Source organism: Gracilinanus agilis, chromosome 6, assembly GCF_016433145.1.
Source record: "Gracilinanus agilis isolate LMUSP501 chromosome 6, AgileGrace, whole genome shotgun sequence".
Classification (NCBI taxonomy): Eukaryota; Metazoa; Chordata; class Mammalia; order Didelphimorphia; family Didelphidae; genus Gracilinanus; species Gracilinanus agilis.
This window is the reverse complement of record NC_058135.1, coordinates 59,061,935-59,077,292: the sequence shown is the minus strand read 5'-3', so window position 1 is coordinate 59,077,292 and position 15,358 is coordinate 59,061,935. Positions and strand designations below refer to the sequence as shown.

Here is a 15,358-nt window from a genome sequence, read left to right as displayed (position 1 = left end):
AAAGAAAAAAAAGGTACTGCTTCTTGCCCAACTTTTACTATTATCTCTATTTCCCATCATTATACCTTTCCTGGGTCAGATAACATCTAGGATGGTCCTGATGGCCTCATTTCAGAAGAGGGTTTTGACAAACTGGAATGCTGATAAAGGAGAGTTTTCAGGATGTCACAAAGGAACGAGAAAGCATGATGATCAGTGGAAGGAAATGAGGATATTTAAGCTTGAGGAGACAAAGGTGAGATATAATAACCAACTCAAAATATTTGTAGAAAGACAAATTAGATGTTCTGCTTGGCCACAAAGGGTAGGAGTAGGAAAATAAATTTTAGCTTAATATGAGAAAACTATACTAACTGGCAATGTCTACAAATGGAGTGGTTTGCCTTGTGGAACAATGACAAAAGTGGTCTTCAAGCACAGATTCAAGGACCTTAAATTTAGGGATGTGATGGATGAGGTTAATACTTTGGTCAGATACTAAATTAGCTTAATTCTGAGGTCCCAAATCCACAATTCCATGCCAACTCAAACCTCCAAAAAAATCAGGATAATACATATTAGAGACTTTTGTAAACAAAAGTAGAAATCTAGGAATTTTGGTATTCCATAAGTTAAATATGTCATTATGGTACAGTTCTCAAGATGTAAACTGTACTGTATACTTCTGAGTACTTGGTAAAACAGTCCTTTCTTTATGGAAGAAAAATTTCTTTATTCAAGTATTATATACAATTTGGGACCCCATAATTTAAATAAAATGTGAAGAATCTGGAATGGGTTTAGATTGGAGCAATGAAAATTATTTAAGGAGTATATGTCACAAAGGAAAAGTGAATGAATGAAAGAAATAAAATGAGTCCATTTTGTTTTGTTTTTAATCATCTGCCAATCAATTCAACAGATTTATTGAGATAGTTGTGTTCTCCATATTCCTTATATCTGGACTGTACCCCTGTACCCTCTTTTCACTAGATGAAACCCTTCAAGGCCCAATTCTTCCCAAAAGGCTTTTAAAAGAATATCAGATTTGAAATAGGCATAGACATCACCAGGTCAAACCTGATCCTTTATGAAGGAGGAAATAGTTTCCTCACTTGAAAATAAATAACAATTGACCAAACTACTTCTCTTATTATAGGGATAGGAACCATATTGTGATTTCATTGATAAAGGGGAATTTATGGGTGAGAAATTCTTTCTACTAGTGCAGGCAGGGATCTTCTCTTCTACCTAGTCTTAGTTTCCTAGAGCACTAAGTATAAAGTGACATGCCCAGAATCATACATCCAAAGTGTCAGAGACAGGGCTTGAACTCATCTTTCTAGATCCTAAACTAGTTCTCTATTCACACTGCCATGCACTCTTCTCTTGGTACTTTTATCTACTTCTAGTAGTTCAAAGACAAAAAGTGAAAGGTACCGCAGAGATATCTAGCATAATTCCCTTATTTTTTATGGATGAAACTGAGGCCTACAAAAGTTAAGTTATTTGCTCAGGCAACATAAAAAGTTTAAGAGGAAACATTTCACCGCCAGGTCCTCTTAAGAGACTCCAAATCAGTACTTTCATATCTAATCATGGTGTTCTATAAATTAAAGGTATGTTAGTAAGATGCAACTCTTAAAATCTGGAAACCATATTGTATATTTATGAGTATTGTGAGTACTGTGTAGTAGACTAGAGAGTTTCTAAGGTCCTTTCCAACTCTAAAGCCTTGAACCTGAGGGTCTGTGATCACACTTTGTGAAATTGTGTTTTCTCATAAATCTTAACAATTCATTGTGTATAATATGTGTAATAACTGCTTTCTGAATCAATGAACCAATGACTAAGAATCCTAGACTATATTGGGTCTTGCACAACCTAGAACAAGGAATATAAGTCACTGTACGTTACCTCATTTGGCCTTTCCTTGGATGTACACAAATATATTCTGTATTAAAAATGTTAATATCTGAATTAAAGGAAGGTAGGGGGAGGGTTGGGGAAAGAAAAGCAATTAGATAGTTTGGTAAACATGTCTGGGGGGGAATAGTCAATTTTAAATATTAATGGAAGGCTGTTCTACTTTCCAGGTTTCTGATTCTTTGACAGCCCTCTCTCTTGTATTCATTTCAAATGCTATATATCAAAAAACAAAGGCTCTCCAATACTCAAAGTGGGAAGCAAAGACTGCCATGTATAGTACTCAATTTTGATGTCATGAGCTACCTAAAGCAAACTGAGGATTCCTTTTTTAGAAAACTGATAACATTAAATAAAATTGTATTTTTTAATGAATCACAAAATTTACCTCTCTTTCACTCCCCACACTGAAAAAGTAAAACCAAGCCCTCATATTTGTGTATGTGTATGTGTATGTAATTATGTGTATAATTAAGTGGGGAAAGGCGTGCAAAGGATCATGTTCAAAATAATTTATGTCTCAGTTTAGTATCCATCATGTCTAAGTCAGTAGTTGAAAGGCAAGTTTCATCATGAGTTTTTTGGAATCATGGTTGGTCGTTACTATGATCAGTTTGTAAGTCTTTAAAAGTTGTTTTTTACATTGTTAATGCATAAATAGTTTTCCAAGTTCTGCTTATTTTGCCCTGCATCAGTTCACACGGTCTCCCAGTTTCTCTGAAAAATAAACCTTTCCTTGTTTCTTATGGAACAAGAGTATTTCATTATATCCACATATCTAAACTTATTCAGTCACTCCCCAACTGAAGGGCACCTGGACATTATTCTTCAAAGGCAAAAGAATAAAACCACATAATAAATTACAAGCTTAGCTCAAGTCTTTACTTTAAAAGAATAAAAACTTATCATTTTTTTTTTACTGTTTGTATTTTTAAAAAAAAGTTAAGGGGAACTTAAAAAAAGATTTTTCTATGAACATTTAAAATGAGCTGTTAGCCAATTAAATGTGAAAGAAGACCAGGAAAGCTCTACTGATTTCTAGCAAGTATTAACATGGACCTACCAGATCCAAGTAACAGAAATTATATCAAACTTTTATTGGGCTCAGATATTTGGGATATGTTGGCAGCTGGGCGACCAGTTACTAAAACAAGTTGCTTGTTTTAAATTTTAATTAAATTTTTATTAAATAATTACTTATTAATAAAAAGTTAATAAAAAAAAATCATCTATACTTTGTTGGCTGAGTGATGTTGCAGGGCCCCATCGGGTCCAGGGAGTGCCCAGCCAGGAGTAAGGCTGGGTAGACAGCCAGCTGCTGAGTCTGCCTATGGGGCAGGGTTGGGTGTTAGCCACACCTCATTAGGTACTTAATAAAGGTTTCTGATGTTGAGATAAAAAAAAAAAAAAAGCTAAGTCATATTTCAACATCAGTGATATATATTCTTTCACTACTGTGCAAATTTCATCCATTGAGGTAGGCATGAGATAGCCTATAACTTAGATAAGCCTTAGATTACGTAATTTCTGGAGGTTCAAAGAAGCAGGTTAAATGACTTACTCATGTTCAGAGGTGAAATTTGAACTGTCTTCTTTACTCCAGGTATGGCATTCTGTCCATGACACTACAAAAGCTCTCTTAAACAACCATTAGTTATTAAGTGCCTATTATGTGCAAAACACTATGCCAAAGGATCTATAACTCATCCCAACAAATGACGGATTATAGGTGTCCCCTGTTATAAACAAACCTAATAAATGAACAGGTAGATTTACAAAACAAATTATACTGAATTATTTCAAATTGTAAGCTTCTATAGTGCATTTGACTTGGCATCTGATTTGCAAAATTTAAAACAAGTAACTTGTTTTAGTAACTGGTCGCCCAGCTGCCAACATATCCCAAATACCTGAGCCCAATAAAAGTTTTCTTTTACACCTCTGGGCTTTAATACTTTTTCTTTGCCTACTGGGTCAAATATGGCCTGGTACTTAAGGTCCTTCCAACCTCCTTTTCTAAGCACGACTCCCAGTGTTCTATAGATAGTCAACATAATGGTGAACTGGACTAGAGCTATGCCCAAACATGGTGGGGTTTTTTTCATGCTATTTCCTCTATGTGGATTAAAAAAAAAAAAATCCAAAACCTGCCATATCTGCCTCTCAAGATCTCATGCATCCTTCTTCAAGACTTGGTTCCAACAATATCTCCTGAATTCCTCTTCAAATTCCAAAGCACTCTTCCGGTGCTACTCTTATGGCCATTTACAGAAAGTACTTCGATTCTGGAAGCTCCTTGAGATTACAGATAGTATCTCATTCATCTTTCTATCTCTATTCAGTGACCTATTCAGGTATAATATTAGGTACTCAATAAATATACTAAATGAAAAAACCAATTTTACATGCAAATTTTGTACATCACATGTGTTCCATAAAGTCCTAAATAAGGAAAAGAACAGTTTAAAAACAAATTATGTTATTTACTACAATTTTTAAAAAACCTGTGATTAAGACTATGTAAGATACTATACTTATAAGAACATTGCTTTTTTTTAACATTTAATAATATTTATTTTTTAGAAAAGTTAACATGGTTACATGATTCATGCTCTTACTTTCCCCTTCACCCTCTGACCCCCCCCCCATAGCCGATGCACATTTCCACTGGTTTTAACATGTGTCATTGATCAAGACCTATTTCCATATTATTGATAGTTGCACTGGGGTAGTCCTTAGAGTCTACATCCCCAATCATGTCTGCCTCAAACCATGTGTTCAAGCAGTTGCTTTTCTTCTGTGTTCTGAAGAACTCCTGCAGTTCTTCCTCTGAATGTGGGCAGCATCTTTACCATAAATCCCTCAGAACTGTCCTGGGTCATTGCATTGCTGCTGGTACAGAAGTCCATTACATTCGATTTTACCACAGTATATTAGTCTCTGTGTACAATGTTCTCCTGGCTCTGCTCCTTTCACTCTGCATCAGTTCCTGGAGGTCTTTCCAGTTCACATGGAATTCCTCCAGTTTATTATTCCTTTCAGCACAATAGTATTCCATCACCAGCATATACCACAATTTGTTCAGCCATCCCCCAATTGAAGGGCATACCCTCATTTTCCAGTTTTTTGCCACCACAAAAAGCATGGCTATAAATATTTTCGTACAAGTCTGTTTATCTATGATAGAACATTGTTAATAAAAAAATAAAGTTAGATAAATTTTGCTATTTAGAACAGTCCCTTTTAGGATGTACAGAATCAAGCTGAAAAGGATTTGAAGTCAATTATCTAGTCTAAAACAGACTTGTACAAGAATTCCCTTTGCAGGGCCAGTAGGTAGCTTAGTGGATAGAGAGCTAAGCCTGGAAACTGAACATCTTCTGTTCAAATCTGGCCTCAGACACTTCCTATTGGTGTGACCCTGGGCAAATCCATGCGGCTCTTCTGCCTCAGAACCCACCATTTAGTATCTGTTTTAAGATAGAAGATGGGGGAGGGAGGAGGAACGAACAAAGATTTCCCTTAAAAAACATTTCTGACCAAGCAATCATCCAAAAGACCCCCAAGTCCTCAAGTGAGGGAAGAGTCATTGTCTCCTTAGGCAGATCAGTTTTATCTTTTGATAGATCTAACTCCCCTACATTCACCCTAAATCTTCCTTTCTGCAATTTCAATCCATTACTCCTAGCCCTTCTCACTGGAACCAAGTAGATAGAATCAATCAAACCTATATTCCACAATATACCTGTTTCAAAGACTTGAAGACAGCTACCTTCTCAATCTCCAACCAATCTCTATATGGCATGTTCTTGAGCCCTTTACTTGCACATCCTCTAGACCAGTGATGGGCAAACTATTCCCTGTGGGCTAGATCCAGGCCCTAGTTTGCCCATCAATGCCTTAAGCAATTCCCTAATCGCTATATCTGGATGTGGGGGCTCAGTGATTAGGGAATTGCTTAAGGCAGCAATGGGCAAACTAGGGCCTAGATCTGGCCTGCAGGGAATAGTTTGCCCATCACTGCTCTAGACCAGTGATGGTGAACCCTTTAGAGATGGGGTGCTGGGTCCTGTCCCCATTCCCAAACCCTCCAGATGGCATGCTGTGCTGCAGGTAAAGTGAGGAATGTCCTCAGTGAGTGTAGAGAGGGGGAAGGGGAGCGGCCCGAGCTCCTGTGAGTTGCCTACCTTACCCCCCATTGCACTTCCACTGGGTAGCTGGGCAGAGGGGTGGGGATGTTAAAAAATGTCATCAGGCATAGTGGTGAGGGGGAGGGAAGCAGCTCCACCCAAGTCCCTTTGCCTTCTAGTAACAAACTGGGGAGGGGGAGAGGCCGTGTGCCCAGAGAGGGCTGTGTATATGCCATAGGTTGGTCATCACTATTTTAGACAACCCAATTTTTGATTTTATTTTTTCAATTAACAAAAACCTTTGCTCTCCAAAATTTCAAACATGAGAACATTATATTCCCCCAAAATCACTTGATAAGATCAGAAGGACCGTCATCTCCTTCATTCTAGACATTACACTCCTCTTAATGTAACATACATACCATCACAGTAGCTTTTTTGGGCTATTATATCACACTGTTAACTCATAAGAGTTTACAGTCTAAATGAAGTGCTTTATTTCTTATTTTGTACAGTTAGGTTCTTTCCCCCTATCTTTAATCTCTTTGGGATACAGATCTAGTGGTGTTGTTGCTGGGTCATAGGGATGGCCCTTTGAACATGGTTCCAGATTGCTCTTCAGAATGGTTATATCACATTTGCAGCTCTGTATTTCTTTCTTGAGTTGTCCATATTCTCTCCAACACTGATAATTTTTCTTATTTTAGCCAAATCTGATGGGTGTGAGGTGGTATGTTGGAGTTGTTTTAATTTCCATTTCTCTAATCAACAATGATTTGGAGTGAAATGTCTATATTTTTTCCAGAAGAAATGCTGCCTAACCAAGTCTCTCCCATCATGTACTTAAAGAGGTTGATTTTTGGAATCTAGTCCATTTTAATTTATGAAAAGAATAAGATGAGAAAACTGCCATTTATCTCTCATTTTCTCAATTCCTAAAATTGATGACAGGACTTTCTGAATTCTCCAAAGGACACCTAAATTATAAACAACTATCTGTTTTACTAATCTTCTCTAGTATAATTCAATGACTGTGAAAGATGCCAGCCTTTAAAGTTCTGGAAAATGGATTCTTCTGTTATCTTAAAGGAAGACCAAGGAACAATGGTACCTAAAAAGGTTTTTATCTAAAAAACAAACCAAAACTTACCCAACTACTTAGGCAAGACCACCTCTAGAACTGGAATTGCTTTTTTCCAGTAGTGAGATAGCATTTACAATAGATAGTGCTTTATGGTTTCAAATACATTATCTCATTTGATCCAAACAGCCCTGTAGATGCTATTACTATCCCCATTTGAGTTGAGTTCCACAGTGACTTGCCTAGGGTCACATAGCTCAGAGGCAGGATCGAAGCACACTTTCACACAATGATTATCAATAAGGGTATGGAGAGTGTATGCTAGAATATGCTGATAATTTTTATAAAGTCGCATTTGAAAATAACCAAATCTGCCTTAACTATTGGCATGTCATCCATGCTGAAAGGGTCTTTTGAAATTTTAGCAAGTCCCAAGCTTTCTTTCTCAGATTTTAATTAGACCTGTGAAGAAATTACCCAGAACAGACTGGGCAACCAGAGTCAGCAAGTCTAATGAGTTAGGAAGCAGTTATCATTTGTAGATTTCTATGTACTATGTGTGTATCTACTTTATGCCCTAGGGCTTGTCTTTCCAAAGGAAAAGCAGGGCCTCTGAACTGAGGCTTTTAGTCTAAGGAAGAGTATTACTGAAAACTGTGAAGGTCCTTAAAAGGCTAGGCTAAACACACTGTTTTGAAGTTAGGAGTTAGTCCAAAAAAATGAGAGCTGTATTTTTCAGCTTTCAAGGGAAAAAAAAGGAAGCAGTGTGCATTACAGAACTCTCTAGTTTCTAATTCCTCTCAAATTGGGATCACTGAGGGTCTACACTACAGAATGATAGCCTGGGAAGAACAGTAGAGGTGGGATCAGAAGCCACCTTTGTGTGTCACCATGGATGAGTCATCACTTCTCCTTTACTGGGGCAGTTTCTCATATGTAAAGTGAAGAAGATGGGGACTAAATGACCACTAAAGCCCCTTTCTCTATGATTTTATGAATGATTTCAAAGGACTTATTCGACTTATTCTTCAAACAGCCACCCAGGGAATTCTCTAAAACACAAAATTGATAGTCATTTCCCTATTCAATAAACTCCAGGGGTTCCTATTACCTATTGGTTCAAATGCTGGGTATTTAAAGTTCTTTATCGTCTGGATCTTTCTTCCTCCTTTTCTAGACTTTTTTTTTTTTTTTACACATTCTCTTCCTTTCCATATAGTCTGGGGTCCAGCCACACATACCTACTGTTTCTCTAACAGGTCACTCTGTCTCCTAGTTCTGCCTCAGCACTAACTGTAGTCCAGTCTGGAATCTCCTCATCCTTACCTTACCTCTAGGAATCCCTACTTTCCTTAAATCTCAGCTCAAATTCCATGCCCATCCCTTTCTGCAGGAGACCTTTCCTGGCCCTCACTGCTAATGCTTCCCACTAGAAGATTACTTTCTATTTATTTTGCATATACTTGGATGTTTAGACTGTCCTCTCTGAAGAGGAGCTCCTAATGAGCTGGGATTGTTTCATTTTGTTTGTATACCCAGTGCCTGGGCACTAATCAAACCCTTAATAAATGTGTCAGAATGGTGGTTTAATCCTCTAGAAATCTTCAAAAAAGAAACTAACACTTAAGACCAGGGAACTTCCAAGGTCCCATGCAGAATGGCTCCTACCCTTACTCCCCTTCTCAATGATCTAAGTTGACAATGACCTCTCCCTCACCAGAGCTCTTTGCTCCTACTACATGCATCTTTGCAACATACCTACTAGTGTGAATGTCTTGACTCCTCTCAGATTATAAGATGCTCGAGGGCAGGGACCATTGGTCTTTCATATTTTTATCACTGCCTTATGGCATAAAGCTGCGTGTGCTCCATGGAATTGTTTGCTGGATGCCACTTCACTTGTCCAGGGAATTAAAGTCCAAGCTGGAGCAGGGGCACTGATGACTGATGTGAATGAAGCCCATAGTGGATCTCCATTATTGCCCAAACAAGGGAGTGCTTAGTAGGTGTGGTGAACTTCTTTTCAAGTTATTATAACAACAGCATAATATTGAATACGCAAGAGGAGAAAGAGAAAAGTGCATGTAAGGCAGAGGACTACATTGGTTCAAATGCTGGCTGTACAAATGATTAAGCAATATGACCCTGAGACACTACAATGGGGAGATTTCTTCATATGCAAAATGAAGGGGCTGAACTAAGCAATCTCAAAAATCCTTTGAGGTTTTCAATCACTTTTGCATTCCCTGGGCAGATCTAGCACAATGCCCTCTTCCAAAAAGGATTTAATAAAATGTTTGGGGAATTGCATTTTTGTAAAGACTACAGAGAAAAATATCTTGCTAGGCACTAGCATGACCCAGAGTCCAGGGAAATACCCTGTTAGGATATGTCCTTTGATTCCACATCAACCACATGGCACTCTTATTACCAACCTTGTGAAAGCTTTGAAGGGGTCTCATTTAAGGAAGCAAGAATTGGAGGAAAACCACCGAAACTCCAGCTTTGAACTCCCAACAAGCTGTATTATTACTGGCCCCCAAAATTTACAGTTAGGATTCCCTCCTCCTGCTGCCTTCTGTGAGCCATCTAACAATCCACATTCACCTAAAAAATTGATTCAGTCAACAAGTCATTTCTTGACTTGACGGTTTTCAAAAACAAACAAAAAACTTGTACACCCAGAGACTATGGAATTAGAAAGAATGTGAAGCTAAAAATAGTTGATTCTGTTACTTGTTAGCAGCTCTGGCAACACGTTTGCTGAGGAAAGGAGTAGAAGCCATTAGCTAGGATGAGACTTTTTTAAAACTAGCTAGGCATTATGGTATAGTAGAAAGAACACTGGAGGACCTGGGTTCAAATCCAACTTCTGACAAGTTAGTGTCTAATTGGGCAAATCACTCAATAGCCCTGGAGCTAATCTTCTTCATCTACTGCCTATGGAAATGGAGGGAGTGGGATCCGATGGTTGCTGAGGTCCCTTCCAGCTCTAGATCTAGGATCCACCCCTAGGAAAAGCATATTCCATTCCTTTCCCTTCTGAACTCCATTCATTCTGGGTCTCCAGTTACCCCCCCAACTCTTATAACTGAGGAACATTTGAAATCTAGAGACTCAACTGTCCCCTCAGCCAGGCCACAAAACTTAGGAAAAGCATGCTGGACAGCTTAGGAAGTAGGTTTATGAGAAAGGCTCAAGAAATGGATTCAGTGGTTCTCTGGTGTGAAGTGTCAGGAAACACCAAGAAACAAATAAATTACCATAAAACCTAAGTTACACCTGCTGGGGTGAGAAAAGCCTAAATCCTCTGGAGGCAAGTCTTTAAAGTCTACAAGAGAAACTAAATGATAACCTTTAGAAATCAACCTGGATAGTTGTAGGAATTCAAAGCCTTCCTGGAGAAGTCCACTCTTCCAAAGTTAAGAATAGTTAGGACTTAAGAGGTTTGCAAAGCTAGTTACAAGTATTATCTATCCTCCCTCTCAACAACTCTGGGAGGGAAATGCTATTATTACACTCATTTTACAGATGGAGAAACTGAGGCAAACTGACCTGTCCAAAGTTCCAGAGCTAGTTAGTATCTGAGGTCATATTTGAATTCAAAACTTCCTTACTCCAGGCCTAGTGCTCTCTCTATCTGCTATGTGACTGAAAGAAGCAAGACCAATGACCTTGGATTGCTAGTTTGTAAATGCTGTCTGTAAAATCTACTTCTCTCTAGTGACCATAGTGTAGAATTCTTAAATTCATTTAGTCCAAAATGTTTTGTCTAATTAGAAAACCTGGCTGAAATAACTATCACAAACTAATTAAATTTCATCTTAACATGTGATATATTTCTCTATATTAACATCCAACACAATCTTTATTGGCTAAATCTAATCCCGACAATCTAGCAAAGTCAGAATGCTTGGCTGCACCATAAAAAAAGAGAACCAAAAGAGTTTCTGTACTCTATAACAGAATTGTGTTGTTGACCTAAGATGGCACAAGGAAAATAGTCACAAGGGAAGTATAATCTATGGTACACTGGCCATATTCCTTTTATTCCTAGCATGGGAATGATCACAAAACCACAGATTTAAATACTGAAGGGATCTTAGAAAAGAAAACTAGTCCAACCTTCATTTTACAGATGAGAAAACAGACCTAGAGAGGTAAAGTCACTGGCCTAAGATCACACACATAAACAGCAGGATCTGATCCCAAGTCCTCTGACTACTGACTACAGATCCAGCATTCTTTCTTCTGTACCATAGGATAGCATTACATTTACTTTGTTGGGAAAAAAACAATTCTACTCTGATGCTTCATATTGGTGTCAAAGTGGCTGTGGTGTCAGTGAAGTCCAAGATCTGGGAAATTTTACTGAGCTAGAAAAGCTGCAAGGATGGAGGGAGGTTGGGGGAGTGGAGTGGGGTGGGGGTGCACAGGGCGGCCTGCAACCCGGAGATGGGCTTCATACTTCTCATTCAAACCCCAGACTAACAAGTTTACAAAAACCTGTCTCTAGATTGACCTAATGGTGATGACATTTTTTATTACAGCAACCTAAGAGTCACTATTTATCAAGGTCCAGAGGAATTGAGACCTTTATCAATGAAGGGATCTAGATTAAGGAAATAACTGAATCTTTTAAATATGTGCAATGCATGCGAAGCCCTCAAGGAATTTCTAATCTAATGGAAACTTTCTATTTTATATACCACCATTTTTAATTCTTAGCATCTAGCCTCAAATAGAGTAATAAATGTTTATTGGAGTGAATTCAACAGTTAGAACCAATATGGGGTAAAGACAGCAAAAATAAGAAAATAATTAAAATCACCGAGTAATAGGCACTAGGGATCGCCCAGGGAAGATTTTCCAGAATATCCTAGAAATCTGTATCAATTTGCATAGACAGAAATTAAGCATCCAGATAGGCACATTATCACCATAGTGATGTCTTCATAAAAGGACTTGATGCTTCCAGTTAGCTATAAATGAAAAGAAAAAACTTGAACCAGATGCTCTGATCAGAAGAGACTTCAAGTATAGTAGGGAGGTTCTTGGGTTATTTTAAATTTTGTATTTGTTTTCAGAGTTGAAGGATTTCCACTACCTAACAAGATAATACTAGATGAATTGATGATCTATTTTATATCAAACTTTGTAATACAATGAACTTTATCTTTTCTTTGTATTATTGACATCTCTAAAATGATATAACTGTGCGCTGCCCTCCACCCCAGCATGCTTGTGGAAGCAAACTAATTTCTAGTATATCCAACAGCTAATACTTCTGTTTAAGTCTCTTTAAAAGTGAAACAACGCAATGGGCTTAAATAGACATCCTTTCAGTTTAGTTTCTTCTTATGTTAGATAGACAATTGTAAGTACCAGAGAAGGAAGGTCTAGGTTAATGACTTGCCACACAGTTCTTTGAAGATTTAGTCTCCACCTTGATAGGAATTACAATACAGAAACAAAAAAAATGACTAGTGAAAAATACTGAATATTTCTCATGTAAATATAAATCATTCCTAAAAGTTCATCTGCTGTCCAGAAGAAAAAATTTAAGCAAATAATCCTAAAATCTGTGAATGGAAAAAATTTTTTAAAAATGTAAGCAACAAGGGCAGATAAGTGGCTTAGTTGGCAGAGAGCCAGGCCTGGAGATGGGAGGTTCAAATCTAGATTCAGTAGTAGTGTGACCCTGGACAAGTTATTTAATTCCAATTGCCAGGCCTGTACCAATCTAGAGCCTTGAAACCATTCCAAGACAGAAAAGTAAAGGTTTGAAAAAATGTAAACAACCAACCACTGGTTTCTAATTAAGGACAAAAAAGGGTTCAGGGTTTTTTGTACATAACTTAAAAAAAATTCTTAAATGGAAAAAAGATGTGGGGAAAAAAAAATCTAGAAAACCAGCATAGTTATCACCCTTCATTTGGGTTTCCAGATTCTCTGTTGCCAATCCTTTTTAAAAAATGATGATCTAGGCATTCTTGACAGCGATATGATGGATTCAAGTTGTAAAATGAGACATACATATCTGGACTTGAAGAGTGGGAACTTGTTTTGTTGACTAGGCTTATTTGTTACAAAGATTTCGTTTTTCTCTCAAATGTTTAAGATTGTGAGTAGGAGAAATGATAAATGCTTATTTAATGGAAAGTGAAATAAAAATTTAAATCTGAAGAGTTCCATAAAGTAAAATATTGAGTTACAATGTGGATATAAAGAATTAGAAATGAATGCTGAATAAGTAACTACAGACTATATGAGTTAATACACTTTTTTAAAATGACTAATGGAAGCCAACAGTTAACATAATTTTCCAAACTGTTTTTCTTAGGTCAATGTGACAATTGCATTTCTTAAGCACTCACCAAGAAATTAGGGTTACAAATCAAAGGCACCAAAGATAATTCACAATGTCAATAATTCCCAAAACAAAGAAAATTCAATTAACCATAGGAGCCATAATGTTTGACTGTTTAGAAAAATGTGGGTTTATGTAGCTCTAAAACATTTTGTTCATTTCTTAAACCAAATTTGGAACTCTCATGAGAAAAAGACCACACAACAAAAATATTATCTCTATTGTGTGAAGTAGAACCATAGAAAATGATAGTATGTGTCAATCAATGAACATAATCAAAATGATTTACTAATTAGTCAAAGGTCATAATAAATTAATAAAATAAAATGAATAAAATAAGTTAGTAAGTAATAAAGCAGGACCATCACTAAGTGATGTGCCAGAAAAACCAACCATGCAGGCTTTGGATAAACTAATATAAAGCCTACTTCCCTTTATAAAAAGCATCAATTAAAACAATTAGGTACATATTGAGATAAATTGTATTTAACATTTAAAATTCTATCCAAAAAACCTGAAATTTCACTAATTCAGGGGTGAAGAGGTAGGACAGCAGAAGGATAAAACACTTCCTCTCCAATTCATTGTTTCAGGACTCAGACTGGTAATGATTTCAAGTTCTAACCAAAGAAGATAGACTAGTCCACTTTGCCTAAACCTATTAACATTCCTCTAATAGAGGATGTATTTACTTCTTGGAGATAATTTTTCAGCTCAAAATCCTGAATTACTCATCTTACAAGAACCTCCTTTATAAATTGGCTTTCTCATTTTCAAGGGCAGCAAGAAAGGCCATAACTCAATGCAAAGGGCACCCTATTCTGCCCCAGAGTTTATGTTTATCTGTGTGAGAAAGAGAAGAGGCAAACAGGAAGACCAATAGAAAGGAAAGATAGACAGATATAGGGAGTTGGGGAAGAGGGAGGGCAACACATACAGCGACGGGGCGGGGTGGGGTGGCTAGACAGAGACACAGGAGAGCCGGACAGAGAGGGAAGGAGACACATGGAAGGCCAAGGAGAAACACGGGGAGATAGAGAAGGAGGGGAAGACAGACAAACCGGGAAGAGGAGAGAGAAAAATATACAAAGGGGGAGGGATACAGGGGACGAGGGGGAAGGAAGGCGGTAGAGACAGAGAAACACAGCTGGACGGCTGGGTGCCTAGAGACAGGCCTGGATGAGAGATCCTGAGTTCAAATTTGGCCTCTGACACTTCTTAGCTGTATGACCCTGGACAAGTCACTTAACCCCCAATGTTTACCCCTTTTCTGTCGTGGTACTAATAAAAAGACGGAAGGTAAAGGTTAAAAATAGGAGCCACACAGAGATATATACAGGTGTATGGTGAGTGAGGTGTTTGTTCCCCATCTCCTCCCCATCCATTTCTGAGACAAACTTGTAGGATGGGGGAGGGAGACAAATCAAATAGTTTTCGTTCGAAAAGGAGCAGGTGTCAATTGCCACAAACTCCGGAAGCCCGTAAGGAGCTGAAAGGAGCTGAGAGTAGCAGAGGCAGCAGCAGAAAACAACTCCAGCCCCCGTGGGCTGCGATTATAGTTGCAACCCCGGTGCATACTGATGCGCAATTGTCTGCAAACTTAAACCCTAACTTGGGCTGGAGTTCCGCAGCCGCGCCGCAGCAATCGTGGCCGTCTGCTCCTTCTTCCCTCCCCCCGCCCCCAGCCACCCCAGGGAGCGCACCCCCAAGTCCCCGGACGCCCCGGGCCCAGCTAGCTTTTCCTGCCTCCGCTTGAGCCTAGCCCAGGAGGGAGGCCGGGCCTCCGGAAGGGTCCCCTCCCGGCCCTCGGATTTCTCGCGCCTCCAGGCCGGGCCAGGCCAGAGCCCCCGCCCGCCGTAGGCCCCGCGCGCT

General features: G+C 38.5%; 1 protein-coding gene across 1 annotated transcript in view; it reads right to left on the bottom strand.

Annotated features, from left to right (window-relative positions):
- The window catches only part of SEC24B (SEC24 homolog B, COPII coat complex component), a 91,001-nt gene extending 75,939 nt beyond the window's left edge, over positions 1-15,062 (bottom strand). Inside the window, exon 1 of the mRNA XM_044681640.1 lies at positions 14,957-15,062. Within this exon, the coding sequence (XP_044537575.1) occupies positions 14,957-15,062 (106 nt within the window). The remainder of the gene's footprint in view (positions 1-14,956) is intronic.
- Positions 15,063-15,358: the final 296 nt, after the last annotated feature.